This window comes from Silurus aristotelis (genome assembly GCF_946808225.1).
Source record: "Silurus aristotelis genome assembly, chromosome: 25".
NCBI classification, from domain to species: Eukaryota; Metazoa; Chordata; class Actinopteri; order Siluriformes; family Siluridae; genus Silurus; species Silurus aristotelis.
In genome coordinates this window covers 3,930,735-3,946,318 of record NC_139598.1, presented here as the reverse complement: position 1 = coordinate 3,946,318, position 15,584 = coordinate 3,930,735, and the positions used below count along the sequence as shown (strand labels likewise).

Below are 15,584 nucleotides of genomic sequence, written 5' to 3'. Positions count from 1 at the left end.
CGCTGTTTGAGGTCAGACGAGCGACTGCTCTCGTAAACATGTTAATAATGAACCGTTGCCATTGGCCACAGTCCCGTCTCACTCCCTCTCTCTCACAATAGTGATTATTTATGTGTTTTGTTTTGCAGGCACTGTGGCGGCTATGGCAGGTCTACACCCCGGTCAGTGCATTATTAAAGTCAACGGTGTTAATGTGAGCAAAGAGAGTCACGCCAGTGTGATCGCCCATGTCACTGCCTGCAGGAAATATCGCAGACCGACGCAGGTAAATCAACCATTTGTGCGCTACAGTGTGTGCTACAGAGTTCAATGTTACCACAATCAATAGCAGCAATTATAATAATAATAAGCATGCATTGGTAATGCGCTCATCAATCATCCATTTGTTTATTTATCCAATTATTAGTCGTAGATTTTCCAGTCACCATTCATTTATCATCCTTTCATTCATTTAATGATCATTCAGGTAACCATTCATTAATCATCTTTCCAAATATCTACTGTATTATTTACACATTTGTCTTTTCACCAATCGGTGAGCTGTTCAACTATTTAGTTAATAAATGATTAAATAAATTGTATCTTTAGCCTTTAATGAATCACACATGCACAGTTTTAATCATCTACTCATCTATTCATCAATCAGCCATGAAACATCTTATTTACAATTAATTACAATTAATAATGGCCGACATTCGTCAGCCATCAGTCCATGAATGATTTTATAATTTAATTATACAATTATACAATATTACACATTGGATAATGGATAATTATACAATTATTCATTCATTATTATTTATTTATGCAATTAATATGTGAGCAGCTAAAAGAAAAAGAAGATTATTTATCCACTAATCATTTATCAACCATCACTTAACATTCATCCAAATAAATACTTTATATGCTACATTAATATTTGTCAATCCATCACATATCATTCAATCATTCATTTTCTCCCGCTTTCCGTAATTTGGGTCACGGGGGCAGCAGTCTAAGCAGGCCCCCGCCTTCGACTGCTGCCCAATCCTCACAGCACCGTCCCTTACGGTCCCTCCTGCAGGTGGTGAGCCCACGGGAAGATCACATATCATATATCCCTTTATTAGTTTATCCTTTGTCTATTAATTTTTCATTTACTGTCATTATGCTACTTATTATTGTTTGTCTGATAAGTCTTAAGTCTGTTCATCCATTCATTGTATTGTAACTTTTCACATTTCATCCTTAAAATGACTACAATTAACTGTATAAACTGCATACAAATGATCAAACCAGTGAGGCTCCAACATTTTTGTCCAGTCAAGTGCCTATTGTCATTTCATCCATAATCAGTACAGTAAACATTGAAACGAAACAGCATTCCACCAGGACCAAAGTGCAAACAACGTAAATTAACACAAGATAACACAAACGCGACTACAACAAACACAGGACATTACATTAAGAGGACGTTGTAGAGATGATATATAGACATCTTGTACAGGCTAAACTGCGAGTGGGCTCATAAAATCCCTCAATGCACTCAGGATACATACAATATATGGTCATAATACATGATGCAGCATAGAACAATGTCATTTCTACATTATCCAGTACATCACTTTTTTATTTTCAGTCTTTTAGTAATAATTTATTTACATTATTTAATGGATTATTTTTTTTAAAGGTGTAACTATTTTTTTCTTTTGCTAAATAAACCCAAAGCCTAATCCCAGTCTAAACATTTGTGATCTGGTTGTTTTTTATTTCAGCAAGACTCCATTAATTGGGTATATAACAACAGTGAGAGTGCACAGGACGACCAACAGAAGGCCAGCCAGAAACCTAGTACTGAGGGGAATGGGGAGTTGTTTGAGTGTAAAGTAGAAGGTATTTCCAGAGACACAACACACACACACACACTGTCTAAGTGCCATTTTCATCATCATGATGTTCACCGCCGCTGTCTGCTTGTCTTTCGTGGTGCACTGAATCTCTCTTTTGCAGTCACACCTGCTACTCATTAGAGGGGAAAACATTTCAATCATTCACTTCAGTGAAGATTAATCGATTACGAAATGCAAACTATGGATGGGAATTTGGAATGACTACTGGTTTAATCCGTTACCTGATTTTCAGTTATTGATCAGACACATAGCAATTAGTACAGTTTTGCTGGGTTTAAGGAGACTAAATGTGCATAGACCCCCTATTCTTATGCAACCATCCTACTTCTTCTTTCATCATCTTCTACTTTTTTCACGTTTTTACTCTCACCTTTGGTGATAGTTTCCGTTGAACCAATAAAAAAAAAAAATTAATTGAATTAAAAAAAATCTAAGACTACAAGATTAAAGTCGTAGCAACACGAGAATGAATTTGTAATATTTTGAGGAAAAATTTATGAGAATATAATTGTAGCACAATTGTGCACTAAGCCAGCTCTATGCTTTACATATGCTTCACATGGGGTGGAGTAGAAGATCTCCTGCTATAGAGCTCTAAACTGCACCTCAGATCTCCTCAGCTCAACCTACATCAGTACCTGACTTTACTAACACTCTTGTGGTTGAATGAATCTCACACAAATCTCACACATTCCAAAATCTAGTGGAACATCTTCCCAAAAGATTTGGGGTAAATGTGGGAGGGGGTGTTAAAAAAACACACCAATCTTGTGACTAGGTGTCACTATTTGACACTAGAGAGGCATCAAAATAAATCCCTTTTTTAGCAAAACCAAAAAATAAATAATCATTAAAAGAATCCTCCGTATGCGTGTGGTTCTGATTTACAGTATACTATGTGACCCTGTCTTGTGTGTGCTCCGCAGAGGTCATGGACAAGTTCAATACCATCGCTCTGATAGATGGGAAGAAGGATCACGTGAGTTTGACGGTGGATAACGTGCACCTGGAGTACGGTGTGGCTTACGAGTACGACAGCACGGCCGGGATCAAGTGTCATGTGCTGGAGAAGATGGTGGAGCCTAAAGGCTTCTTCAGTCTCACAGCTAAGGTATGGAAATATCACTGCTTTTTTTTAGCACACACCGCATGATTAATAGATTGATGATTAATAATTGTATATATCTAAAATAAAATAGAATTTTCCACATTGATTTGAACGATCTAAATCTTGTAATGTGGCACAGGCATTTATTTGCTATCTAACTTCTTTAACACTGGCTGGATTAATAATTGTATTTCTGAGAACTACAGAAAGAGGTGGAGCGGAGGGCCATTAGGGTTTCATGTCCATAACAAGACGTGTAACATTTATCTGTTTATTTTATCCACAGATGTGTATTTATTTGTTCTGACACATATGTCTTTCAGACAGTAACACTTGTGTTATTACCATATTTTAACAGCGAACATGTGACTTTAACGTATTTGGCATGCTGTTTTATGTCTTGATTGCTTCACCTCAATTTCTTGGCACTTCTCCATTTTGGATGTGTAGCCCGGAGCTCCAATGAAATTTTCCTTGGCGTTGCAAAGTTTCAGACAGGTGTGGGGTGGGGTGGTGGTGGATGGTGGGTGTCGAGGAAGCTGTTTTTTGGCAGATTTTTTATTTTTTTTAAGGACAGGAAGTGAGTTTAAGTGTCTGTGCCTGTACGGGGACTGTTTTTGTGACTTAAACAGGACCAACAGCAATCTTGGTAGAAATGTTTTTTTTACTGGGAACCAAGAAGAATCCATGATATATGTTTTCTTTGTGACTTTATTGAAGTATTGCGAAGTGTTGAATCAAATTTAAACAAAACTAAAACATGTAGAACCAAATCCAGTGTATAAGGTACTCTTAATGTTCCAAAAAAGAATAAAGATATGATATTTCCATTTATGCCATTTGGCATTTGGCAGGCGCCCTTATCCAGAGCAACTCATTTATACAGCTGAGTATCTATGGGGCTAAGGGCCTTTCTCAGGGGACCAGAAGTGGCAGCTTGGTGTAAGCCCAATACCTTAATCATTAAGCTACCCTACCCCGATAATATGATATGATTGGTAGCTTGACAATTATTTGTCCTATTAACCAAATATTTGTAATCCCAGAGTTCAAATATGCCATTAAGCAACCATAAAGAAAAACAACGTCATCCAGGACATGCTTGGTGTTGACATAGTGTATAGGGGAAAGTGTATAACCACCAGTTTAGGCAATCAGAGTTGGCTCAGTGAAGAGTAGAATAAGTCTGTATTCAATTTAAATACACTAATGAACTAGTAAAATAGAGCATGGTATTTTCAAGTGCAAGTCCTAGGCCAATTCAATACAGCATCCAAATGTAAGATTTAGACCGAAAACCATCAAATCCTTTTCATAGCCAAGCCTTTACTTCAGCTAGTTGGCATGATTTTTTATGCATTGCTCTAACGATTAAGGCTATAGTCTCTAAAAAACTCGTAAACCTGATGTGCGCATAAGGAAATGATAACACAAACATAATCATCTCGGATGACATCGAGACCAGACGTCACAGTCAAGAGACAAGTCCAAATACAAATGCCAATGCTAAGAGAAGTCCAAGTCAATACAACCTTATTATAATCTATTCACCCACATATATAAAAGGTTTCAAACTATAACCCTAATTCCTGTTCAGAATGATCCCAGTCTATAGCATGTCTTAGAAAAAAAATATTAGCTTCACAAAATTACTGTTTTTTTATTGTTATTATTTCTGTTATATCCTTTGGTATAATTTGTATATAGATTAGATTAGATTAGATTAGATTAGATTAGTTTAGATTAGATTCAACTTTGTCATTGTGCAAGGTACAGAAGGTGCAGTAGATAGACATGTCAGAAGATAATATACTGGCATGATATAGTTATGTACAAGTATGAATGTATGTATGATACATTATATAGAATATAAATATGATTGGAATGTACAGTAGTGCAAATGTGAGTTAAGGATGGTACGAAAAGAAATGTGTTGTGGATACTACATAGATATAGACATATATATAGATAGCAGTACATGCATTTTAACAACCACAAAACCAAATAATTCTGAGGCTCTGGACATCTTATTTTCAGATAAACAAAAATATACAGTTTGTACGATACAATACTAAAACGGTAGCTCAAAACTTGTGTGGAAATATAATTAGGCATAAATAATTGGACACCAAGCTCGATCAGCATTCTTTAGAGTAAATGGTAAATGGTGTTTATTTCATTAGTGGCATAACCAGAAGAGATTTTGCTTAAAGTGCATATGGATAAAAGCATCCACCGAACAAATAATTGTATATCTAACCTGGAAGTGCAGATGCATTGGATGGTTGATGAGCTGGGAACAAAGGACATAGAGCTACTTAACCAGAGCTTGCTGAGTAACGTGATGAATTAACACCTTTGCTCCTTGAAAGAAACTGCAAATATATATAAAATATTAAGCAAATATAAAGCACAGGTCTGTAAGTCTTTATGGTATTGTGCTTTATTGCCTAATTACCTTTATTTGCATGGTAGAAGCTCATATTTCCTTAAAGAGATATGAAAGTTCATTTGTACAGTAATACTGTTGTGTTGTTATTCATACTGTATTTACTATCTACACTATGCATGGAGAAATATTTGAGCACTTGACCACTTGACCATTTGAACATCACTCCACATTTGCTGTTATAATAACCTCCCATTGGTAGATGTTCCACTAGATTCCACTAGACAAGAGTGTTAGTAAAGTCAGGTACTGATGTAGGTGAGGTGAGAAGGTGAACGTTTATTCTCAAATTTGACGTGTTGGAAGCAGGAAAAATGGGCGAGCGTAAGGATTTGAGCGAGTTTGAAAAATCGTGATAGCTAGATGACTGGGTCAGAGCATCTCCAAACCTGCAGCTCTTGTCAAGTTAAGTCAAGTCAAGAAGCCTTGATTGTGGGGTCACTTAAGGGCAGTAGTTAGTATCTATTAAAAATAGCCCAAGGAATAAATACTGGAAAACCGGCAACAGGGTCTTGGGCAGCCAAGGTTTATTGATGCATGTGGGAAGCAAAGGCTGATCCATGTGGTCTGACCCAACAGGCAAGCTCCTGCAGCTCAAACTGCTGAAGAACTTATTGCAGGTTCTGATAGAAATGTGTCAGAATGCACAGGGTAGGACTGTTTTGGCAGCAAAAAGGGGACCAATACGATATTAAGCAGGTGGTCATAATGTTATGCCTGATTGGTGTATATTATATACACATACTTATTGTATTTATTTATAAATTAGATGCACCCACTTACCGTATGTATCAGTCTGAGTTTACATTACAGTGTTCTACATTTTCTTACATTTCCTTTTCTGTTTCTTCCACTTTTTCTCTTCAGATCCTCGAAGCCTTGGCTCGGAATGACGAGCAGCTGGTGCAGACGTGCAGCCAGATAAACTCCAGCTCTGTGCTTGTCCCGGAGGAACTGCAGCTCAGGTTTAATACGATGTGCGCAGAACGACTTGAGCACATCAACCGCCGCATCACCAACTACAGGAAGGTACAAACATTATCCACATACTCACACATTAAGAGCACATTTTGGAAACGGCTTCGGCTATTAAGAAGCACTGATACTGGAGACTCCTTCCCGAATTGGCAAATGTACAAAAAACGTAAAGAGTATTAACAGTTTTGCTTTGTGAAATAACAATACAATGTTAAAATCTGATCATGATAAACAACAACTGCTGAAGTCCAAGTGAATTAGCTGTTACTATAGAAATCGCAACGTTTCATAATCGACCAATCGGGATGGAGAATCAGTGTGGAATGCTCTTACAGAGTTGCCAGAAATGTATTGCATATATTAATAATGACATTAAATTAATTATCAGACAAGATTGAAAAAAGAACAGTTTGCTATCCAATAATCAACCTTCTGACCAATCAGGCTCAAAAAGTTGTGTCCATATAAAGAATCAAATGGATTGATTCCAAGATTTGTCAGCTATTGTTTACACTATACTCCCCTTCCTGATCCCTGTATTCCTGTATTTTTTTTTCTTTTTTTTCCTATCCTATCTTTACTGGTCATAATCAGCACCTAAAACCTAGTCTTGCCATTTTCCATCATCTTCCTCCTGCATAAATGGGAAGCTCGCTCTATTTCAAGGCCGGGTGCTGAAGCAGGAAACTGATTTTTGGTCCCTGTAGATCTACTGCCTGTAAAATTTGAGTAAATTTGTCATGAGCATTAAAAATAATGTGCTGTAGTATATCTAAAATCACGGTCAGACCATTTTAAGCTGATCATTAAATGATTCAGAACAGTTCGTTCTGACGGACGATGGTCTATTTCCATCTCCAGTGATTAATAAAAGTGCCTGTGTATACACACAGCTGTCATAAGGAAGGATCTGGTTCCAGGGCCAGGATTCTAATTGGTGAAGTACGTTTTGAAATGATGACACTGGTTAGTGGAACGGTGAAATGTTGCTCTTATACCTGAATTTTACTCTCAGGCCGGTCAAGGTGCGAAAAATGTTCATATCAGTGAAAAACAAAAGGGAGAGCTTGTGTTATAGAGTATTAAACATGCATCCAGGTGGTGTTATTGCATCATAAAAGCTATGAGCCAATCACATTCCAGTATAAAGGACATGCACTTGACAAAAAAAAGGGCTCCCTTTAAACCTATAGCAACTTTTTTAAACAAAATGAATCAACACTACATCAATAACAATCCTGTTCTCATCTAGTAGGCATTGTGTCTATGCCTTTTTGCTATTGTTGACATTAATTAATGTGCATTTGTTATTATGTGGTCTCCATTTACATTTATGCCATTCAGTATACACCCTTCTACACCCACTTACGAGGTTACGACATACAATTATCAGGTTGAGGGCTAAGGGTCTTGCTTCAGCAGTGGCAGCTTGTTGGCGCTGGGATTTGAAGTCCAACACCATATTCTGCTGAGCTACCATTTCCCCATGCCCCAAAGTATAGGATTGAGTCTGCAGGAATAGTTACAGTTCTAAAAGGTCAAAGCATTGTGAAGTTTGGTGAAAGTACCCCACTCATTTGAGTCATTTTCTTAAATGGAGCCTGTTTTCTTTCCAGTGGTTAGTAATGATAGCAGAAATAAAGGAAACTAAAGGCGTGACTGCAATGCATCCAGCTGAAATTTTACGGGATTTTAAGGCATTTCCTTGTCACATACAGTATACATTACAGGACAGCAAAAGAGCAGGGCCAGCCATGTTACAGCCCCCCTGGAGTAGAAGGGGGTTAAAGGCCTTGCTCAAAGGCCCAACAGTGGCAGCTTGAAAGTGCTTGGGTCTGAACCCTCAACCGACCGATCAACAATCCAGAGCCTTAACCGAGCTACAACTTCACATTGGCAGCTACGTTTAGGCTACAATTTTTCCGCATTTTCTCAGACAATAAAAATATTATGGTAAAATGAGTTTTTGTAGGTGCAGAAAGCGGCTGATTTTTCAGAGAAGTGTACATGTACAACATCCAGAAACGTGTGTCTTGTTTGTTAAAGGCCTTGTTTTGGCACCAAGTTGATTATCTATTATGTTGTAGCAAGGTAAATGAGCATGTGGTCCACCAGCTGGAGATGGTGCTGGTGATGGATGAGTCATGCATTTTATCAACAGACATCGCTTCCCCACTGTTAGCAGTCGTGCTCTGAAGTAGAATTAGCTCGAACACAACTGAAGCCACCGTGGCAGGTTCTAAAATGTCCCAACTATGTTAAATGTAACACAAAATGGTTTCTAGCTATGCTTATATCTATTGTTAGTACCCCCTAACTGATTAGCGCTAGTTAGATAGTTCATTGCATGAGCGAAACAATCAAGGGTGTGCAGTCAAAACAGTTGTTGCTGTGGTGTTCCGTCTTCTTTTATCACTCATGAAATTTACAGCGCATGTCTAGCTAGCGTCTTTTTGTTTAAAATCCTAAGGTAACAGACAAATTTATTTGCCATGAACAAACAGTTTCTTTCAACAGTTGTTTGTCTAGATATACAGTTTAGCTAGCGGTATCTTTTTTTTTTTTTTTTTTTTTTTATGGATCGTACCAAGCTTTGCTAACTTGATAGAAAAGCCTGGTTACTTACAAGGTAGTCAGTTGAATCAGTTAATTTGTGTGTGCTAATGTACTAGCAACAGTCATTTAACTGTCTGCCAGATTTTACTTTGGCTTGTGTGTTTAGTGCAGCAGGTGATTTGATTCAGATCAATTAGCACATACGTTGTCAAGTAGCACTTTCATTAAATTGCCAAAAAGTCAGTGAGGAGTAGGATTTTGAGTCTGTAACAACCTGGACATGAAATAGGTTTGAATAATGATTTGGAAACGTTTTAGTGCACTAAAAGGATTTAATAATTGAGACACCCCTCAAAACAGGCTGATGTTCCTGACGTCTGAAGTGCTACAGCTGCATAGCTGTACATATGTTGCTATGAATCTATACAAGTGTTGAAATATAAAACAGAGATAATTGGAATGTTAAAGATGACTTTTTTTCTCCCACTTTACCAAGTCAGACTCTCTCTACCTTCCTATATTCTATTCTATAATTCTAATTGTTTTTATAAAAAAATTCTATAAATTTTAGATGATTAATTACTCAATTAATACTGCTTATATTATAATTATTCCATTCCTCAATTTTTTTTATTCCATTTTCTGTTATGTATTAATTTTTTTTAGCTACAGTATTTCATTTTATTCTTTTATTCCATTCTACAGTATGTCAAAGACTAGTACAAAGAATTTCACTGCATGTTCTACTGTGAATTTTCAATTCAATTGAATTTTCCATCTGTGGATTTCTCAAAACACAAAACAGTCTGTACATGAGATCTTCTTACATAACCATTTGTCCATCTTCTCATGTTAACTTTCTGCTCCTCAGTTTTCCCGTGTGCTGAAAAACCGAGCGTGGCCTACGTTCAAACAAGCCAAGACCAAAGTGTCGCCTCTTCACAGCAGCGATTTCTGCCCAACAAACTGCCACATCAATGTGATGGAAGTGTCCTACCCCAAGACCACAACATCTCTGGGAAGTGCTTTCGGTGTGCAGCTGGACAACAGGAAGAATTCCACGCTGGAGAAAGGGAATCCCAGTGCAGAGCAGGGTGAGATGGGACACACCAAGATTATACTCATTCGTATCGCTCAATATCATGAACAATTCACAAAACGAATGTGTTTTTTTTTTAGGTAAGCTGAATCCTATGGTGCATGTGCAGCACTGCATCACCAGCATGGCTGCACCGTCGGGACACAGTCTGGGCCGGACCGAGGGACACGGCCTGCGTTTCCTGCTGCGAGAGGAAGACCTGCTCACTGTCGATGCGTACCACAAACTTCTCACTAAACTCAACACAGCAGTGAAGGAGATGGAGTGCTACACTGGACAGATTCATGAGTAAGTTTATACATGAGGTGGGAGAATTGTTTTTTGCACATTCAAAATGTACTGCTCCTTAATCCAAAGACGTCCTATATGAGTGTGGGCCTCCACCTTTGTGCTGACAGTTTTGGGGAAAAAGCACATATGGCTGGAAAACTTAGGTGTTCCAGTACTTTTGTCCAGATTGTTTTTGTGTTTTTGTTGAGTTGTGGCTCTATGTGGAAAGTGATGCATCCTGATCTGACCGTACTGATGCCCTCATCATTGTTGATGAGCAGGTTAATGTTGAACAGAAAATAGGATGCTATTAAGTCATTTCCAGAAGAAAACAAGTCGAGAGAAGCACAGAGCAGAAGTGGAACTGTTGCTCAGAGAAGTGTTAGATCAGGACTGATGAGCATTTGAACGAGCTTTTTCAGTCCTCATTAGGAACCATTACATTGTGTGGTAAATTTGTATGTTGGTGTGGTTTATGTATTTGTACTGAAGCTCAGTGGGAGTTTATGTGCAGTTCAGTGGAATGGTGTGAGGGCCAGTGAGGGTTAATGACTTTCCTCTCAATAATGAGATCCTAATGAGTTTCTCACTGTATCTCTGCATCTCCAGGCCAAATGAATACAGCTACAACCCAGATTCAGATGCCTGTCTGTCTGTCTGTCTGTCTGTCTGTCTGTCTGTCTGTCTGTCTGTCTGTCTGTCTCTCTGTCTGTCTGCCTCTGTGTCTTTTTTCCTGTCTGTCTGTCCATCCAGCTGTCTGTCTGTCTGTCTGTCTGTCTGTCTGTCTGTCTGTCTGTCTGTCTGTCCATCTGTCTCTGTTTGTCTGTCTGCCTGTCTGTTTGTCCATCCGCATGTCTGTCTGTCTGTCCATCTGTCCGTCTGTCTGTCTGTCTGTCTGTCTGTCTGTCTGTCTGTCTGTATGTCTGTATGTATGTCTGCCTCTCTGTCAATCTGTTAGCCTGTCTGTCTGTTTGTATGTCTTGTCTATGTCTGTTTCTTTCTTTCTTTCTTTCTTTCTTTCTTTCTTTCTTTCTTTCTTTCTTTCTTTCTTTCTTTCTTTCTTTCTTTCTTTCTTTCTTTCTTTCTTTCTTTCTACACATTTGATTCTTTGATTTATTCCTTCAAATTTTTTCTGTTTTTTTATTGTACCTTTTAGAATTTTCTAACATTTCTCTTTCACTCTATCCTCCTTAGTTTGCTCTCGTCCATCACGCACCCTAGCAGCCCTGAGGGAAAGCCTTCTGAGAGCTTCATCTCGGCAGAGAGTGAGTGTGAACGAGGAGAGCGGAACGGGAAGCGAGTGTGTTTCAACGTGACGGGAGACGAGCAGGAGGACTCGGGTCACGACACCATCAGCAACCGAGACTCCTACAGGTCTCACACGCACACACACGCGCACACACGCACACGCGTACACACGCGTACACACGCACACACACACACACACACACACACGCACACACACACACACACGCACACACACACACACACACACTCACTCACCCGCACACACACACACACACACACACACACACACACACACACACACACACACACACACACACACACACACACACACACACACACTACTGTATCACTGAATCTGTAACACTCTGGTGTTGTTTTTTTGCAGTGACTGTAACAGTAACAGGAATTCCATCGCCTCCTTTACCAGCATCTGCAGCAGCCACTGCAGCTCTTATGTCCACAGTGACGAGATGGACTCAGGTAACACACACACACACACACACACACACACACATACACATACACAAACAAACACACCCTGTTCTTCATGTGTGTGAATCTCAGCCTGTTCTCTCCTCTGACAGCTGAATTAGGACGCTGCCAAAGTTACATCTGTGTCTAGTCGATAGCCGTTACTGGCTAATTGCTTAGCAGCAGCCATGAAAGAGCTACATGGATCTCACGCCACCACTGTTCTGCTCTATTAGAATCAAGCCTCTGTCATCTGTCTCTGTGGCCTAATGAACTCCTATCGTTCTCGCACACACACACACACACACACACACACACACACACACACACACACACACACACACACACACAGGAGACGAGATGCCAGCCAGTATGTGGATATCTCCAGACAAGCAGAAGAAGCTCCATGGCTTCCTAGAGCATCTGTTTAGCCAGGTGTGTATGCTTTTGTCACACACACACACACACACACACACACACACACACACACACACACACACACACACACACACACACACACACACACACATGCTAGATATACCCTGTTTCCTGTGATATATGTATCAGAGCAGACAGTTTGTGACTGGAAAATGTGACTTATTTAACAGAAATCACTCGGTATTGGATTAAGTAAATAAAAGATTTTGAATGTAAGAGGTATATAAAGTGATTGGCAGCACAATCAACTAATCACAAGCTGCTGCTGCTCTGATGTGCAACGTAACTGATTAAAGCAACAAACTACAGTATGATCATGTCCTCTTTCTTTCGTTCTTTCGTTCTTTCGTTCTTTCTTTCTTTCTTTCTTTCTTTCTTTCTTTCTTTCTTTCTTTCTTTCTTTCTTTCTATAAACTCAGTAGTAAAAAAAAAATGGTAGAGAGTGACTTATACATTCACTTTGGGGGTGAAGCAGGAAGTGTGGGGGCCTTGCAGATTGAGGTTTGGAGGTTTAGTCCTGAACTTCCACATGATTTTTTTCTTTTTCTTTAAAACCAAAGCCTTTTTGGTGGTCAGTGTTTATGTACATGTGGATTATCCTCAATTATGACCACGATAAACTTCTTATTTAATGTAGTCTGATGTAAATTATTAACGATGATGATGATGATGGTTTTTGCAGGTGGAGTCTATGATGAGCCTACTGAAGGGGGTGACAGTGGCTCGGGTCTTTGAACAGACAAAATGTTTCACACCAGGTCGAGGACTACAAGGTAAAATAAAACCCTTTTCTTCTTTCTCTCTCTTCTCTCGCTCTTTCTTCATGCAGAGAATTGTTTATTTTTTAATGGAGAATTTGTACATTGATTTTTAAGGTTTAATATCCTCATGTGGTTGGTTTGTTGCTTTGTTTGTTTGCTAGAAATGTTTTTTTTGTGCATCTTTTTTTCAATTTCACTGGCTGTAGATTGCACCGTAAATCTTTTCACTTCCCATACTTCATGTACTTTCTAAACTTCATGCACTTCCTAAACTTCCTGCAGTTTCTGTACTTCCTGCAATTTGCAATCTTTTACAACGTAACAGACATTTTAGTTACACAATTTTTTTAGGAAACATCATTTCACTATACTTAAGATCACATTCTGGTACTTGATTGCTGGGGTGTGTGTGTGTGTGTGTGTGTGTGTTTTCACATGTGTGTGGCCCCACTATGATACCAGTGTTTCCTAATCCCTCTCAGAATGAGAGAAGCAGATTATGGAATAATCCCAGTTGTTTCGAATTCCTAATCCCCTGCATGCTGAAGTCGCTTTCACGGCTGAGTTTCAAAGTCTGTGTGTGTGTGTGTGTGTGTGTGTGTGTGAACAGAATTTCACCAGGACATGGAGCCCAAAGTCAACTGCACCAAAAAACTGCGACTTCACGTTAAACAGGATCCGTGGAACCTCCCAAGCAGTGTTCAGGCTCTTACACACACCATTGGCAAGTTTGTGGAAGGTCAGACTGCTGTTTTTGTGGCGTTTTGCTCACTCAGACACACACACACACACACACACACACACACACACACACACACACACAAAATTTAACTTGATTATGTGTGTGTGTGTGTGTGTGTGAGAGAAAGAGAGTGTGAGTGCATATGTATGTGTGTATGCGTATGTATGTTTGTGTTCATGTGTCCCTGTTTGTGTGTGTGTGTGTGTATGTGTGTGTTTGCACGCATGCATATTTGTTTCCTTGTATCTTTGTTTATGTGTGTGTTTGTGTCTGTTTAGAAAGATGTGTGAGTTATTATGTATGTGTGTATGCGTGTGCATGTTTGTGTGTTCATGTGTCTCTGTTTATGTGTGTGTGGGAGAAAAGACTGTGAGTGAATATGTTTATGTATGCGTGTGTATGTTTGTGTGTACATGTCTGATTATGTGTGTGTGTGTGTGTGTGTGTGTGTGTGTGTGTGTGTGTGTGTGTGTGCGCATATAGGTTTGTTTGCATTTGCTTGTATGTGTATCTCTGTGTGTTTGCATGTGTTTTTGTGTATTTATATTTGCTTGTGTGTGTGTGAGTGTGTGTGCACAAGGGCCATCAGAAACAATCAAATTGTTGTATATTAAATACATTATTTAAATCATATATTTAAATATTCATATACTATAATCAAACATTCTTACTCCCACTCTGTCTGGGGATTAATGTGGTGGGTAGTTTCCATAGAAACGACTAATTCGAGTCTCTGGCATCAAATAAAACATATGACCAGGGTAAAGCTAAACAGCAGACACATTACTGACATCAATATGAATCAAAATTAATAATAATAAAAAATAAAAAAAATTACATTAGAACTATTACTGACATTTATAACCTCATACTTATGGATGGATGGATGGATGGATGGATGGATGGATGGATGAATGGATGGATGGATAGATAGAGCTCAATGGTTAAGTTTTGGGTCATCTTGTGTATGTGGAAATACATTCAAAGACTATTTTTTTATTCAGGAATTAAATATTATATAAAGGAAATTTGACAGCTCTGGACCACACACACACACACACACACACACACACACACACACACACACACACACACATGGCCTGAGAAGGGAGATCTTCAAAAATTCCACTTTAAAAATAATTGACTGATTTCTTTTGCGTTTTTTTTCTTTATTTTTCAGAAATCAAAGCAAGGCTGCTGTTGGTGTTACTCCAGTACACAGGTACGTATCACTTCACTTCCACTCATAGAGATGTTTTTAGATCTCCTTTTAATCATCTTTCCATTTCTTTCATGCCATTATCTCAGTCAAATCCTTTCTCTGGCCCACGTCCGTTTGTTGTTTCCTCTCGACCTTTCTCTTGCTTGTTTCTCAAGATCTTTCTGTCACTTCTGTTACTTTCTGGGTTTTTTTTTGCTCTCTCCTCTATCATTTGGAATTTTGTGTGTGTGAGTGTGTGTGTGTATCCTTTTGGTCTTTATTTTCGGGCTCTCTGGTCTTTCTAATATACGCATGAATAATTTATGCATACATTAATAAACCATTTGACAAACCTTATAGCAAGTGCTTGGTTT

The 15,584-nt window shown here is 38.8% G+C and overlaps 1 protein-coding gene across 1 annotated transcript in view; it reads left to right on the top strand.

The window, feature by feature from the left end:
- The window catches only part of prex2 (phosphatidylinositol-3,4,5-trisphosphate-dependent Rac exchange factor 2), a 98,240-nt gene that overhangs the window by 50,895 nt on the left and 31,761 nt on the right, over positions 1 to 15,584 (top strand). The window contains exons 20-31 of the mRNA XM_083530154.1: positions 129 to 265; positions 1,755 to 1,872; positions 2,816 to 3,000; positions 6,314 to 6,475; positions 9,852 to 10,074; positions 10,160 to 10,367; positions 11,544 to 11,723; positions 11,983 to 12,077; positions 12,421 to 12,503; positions 13,189 to 13,279; positions 13,878 to 14,006; positions 15,190 to 15,231. Of these exons, the coding sequence (XP_083386280.1) occupies positions 129 to 265; positions 1,755 to 1,872; positions 2,816 to 3,000; positions 6,314 to 6,475; positions 9,852 to 10,074; positions 10,160 to 10,367; positions 11,544 to 11,723; positions 11,983 to 12,077; positions 12,421 to 12,503; positions 13,189 to 13,279; positions 13,878 to 14,006; positions 15,190 to 15,231 (1,653 nt within the window). The remainder of the gene's footprint in view (positions 1 to 128; positions 266 to 1,754; positions 1,873 to 2,815; positions 3,001 to 6,313; positions 6,476 to 9,851; positions 10,075 to 10,159; positions 10,368 to 11,543; positions 11,724 to 11,982; positions 12,078 to 12,420; positions 12,504 to 13,188; positions 13,280 to 13,877; positions 14,007 to 15,189; positions 15,232 to 15,584) is intronic.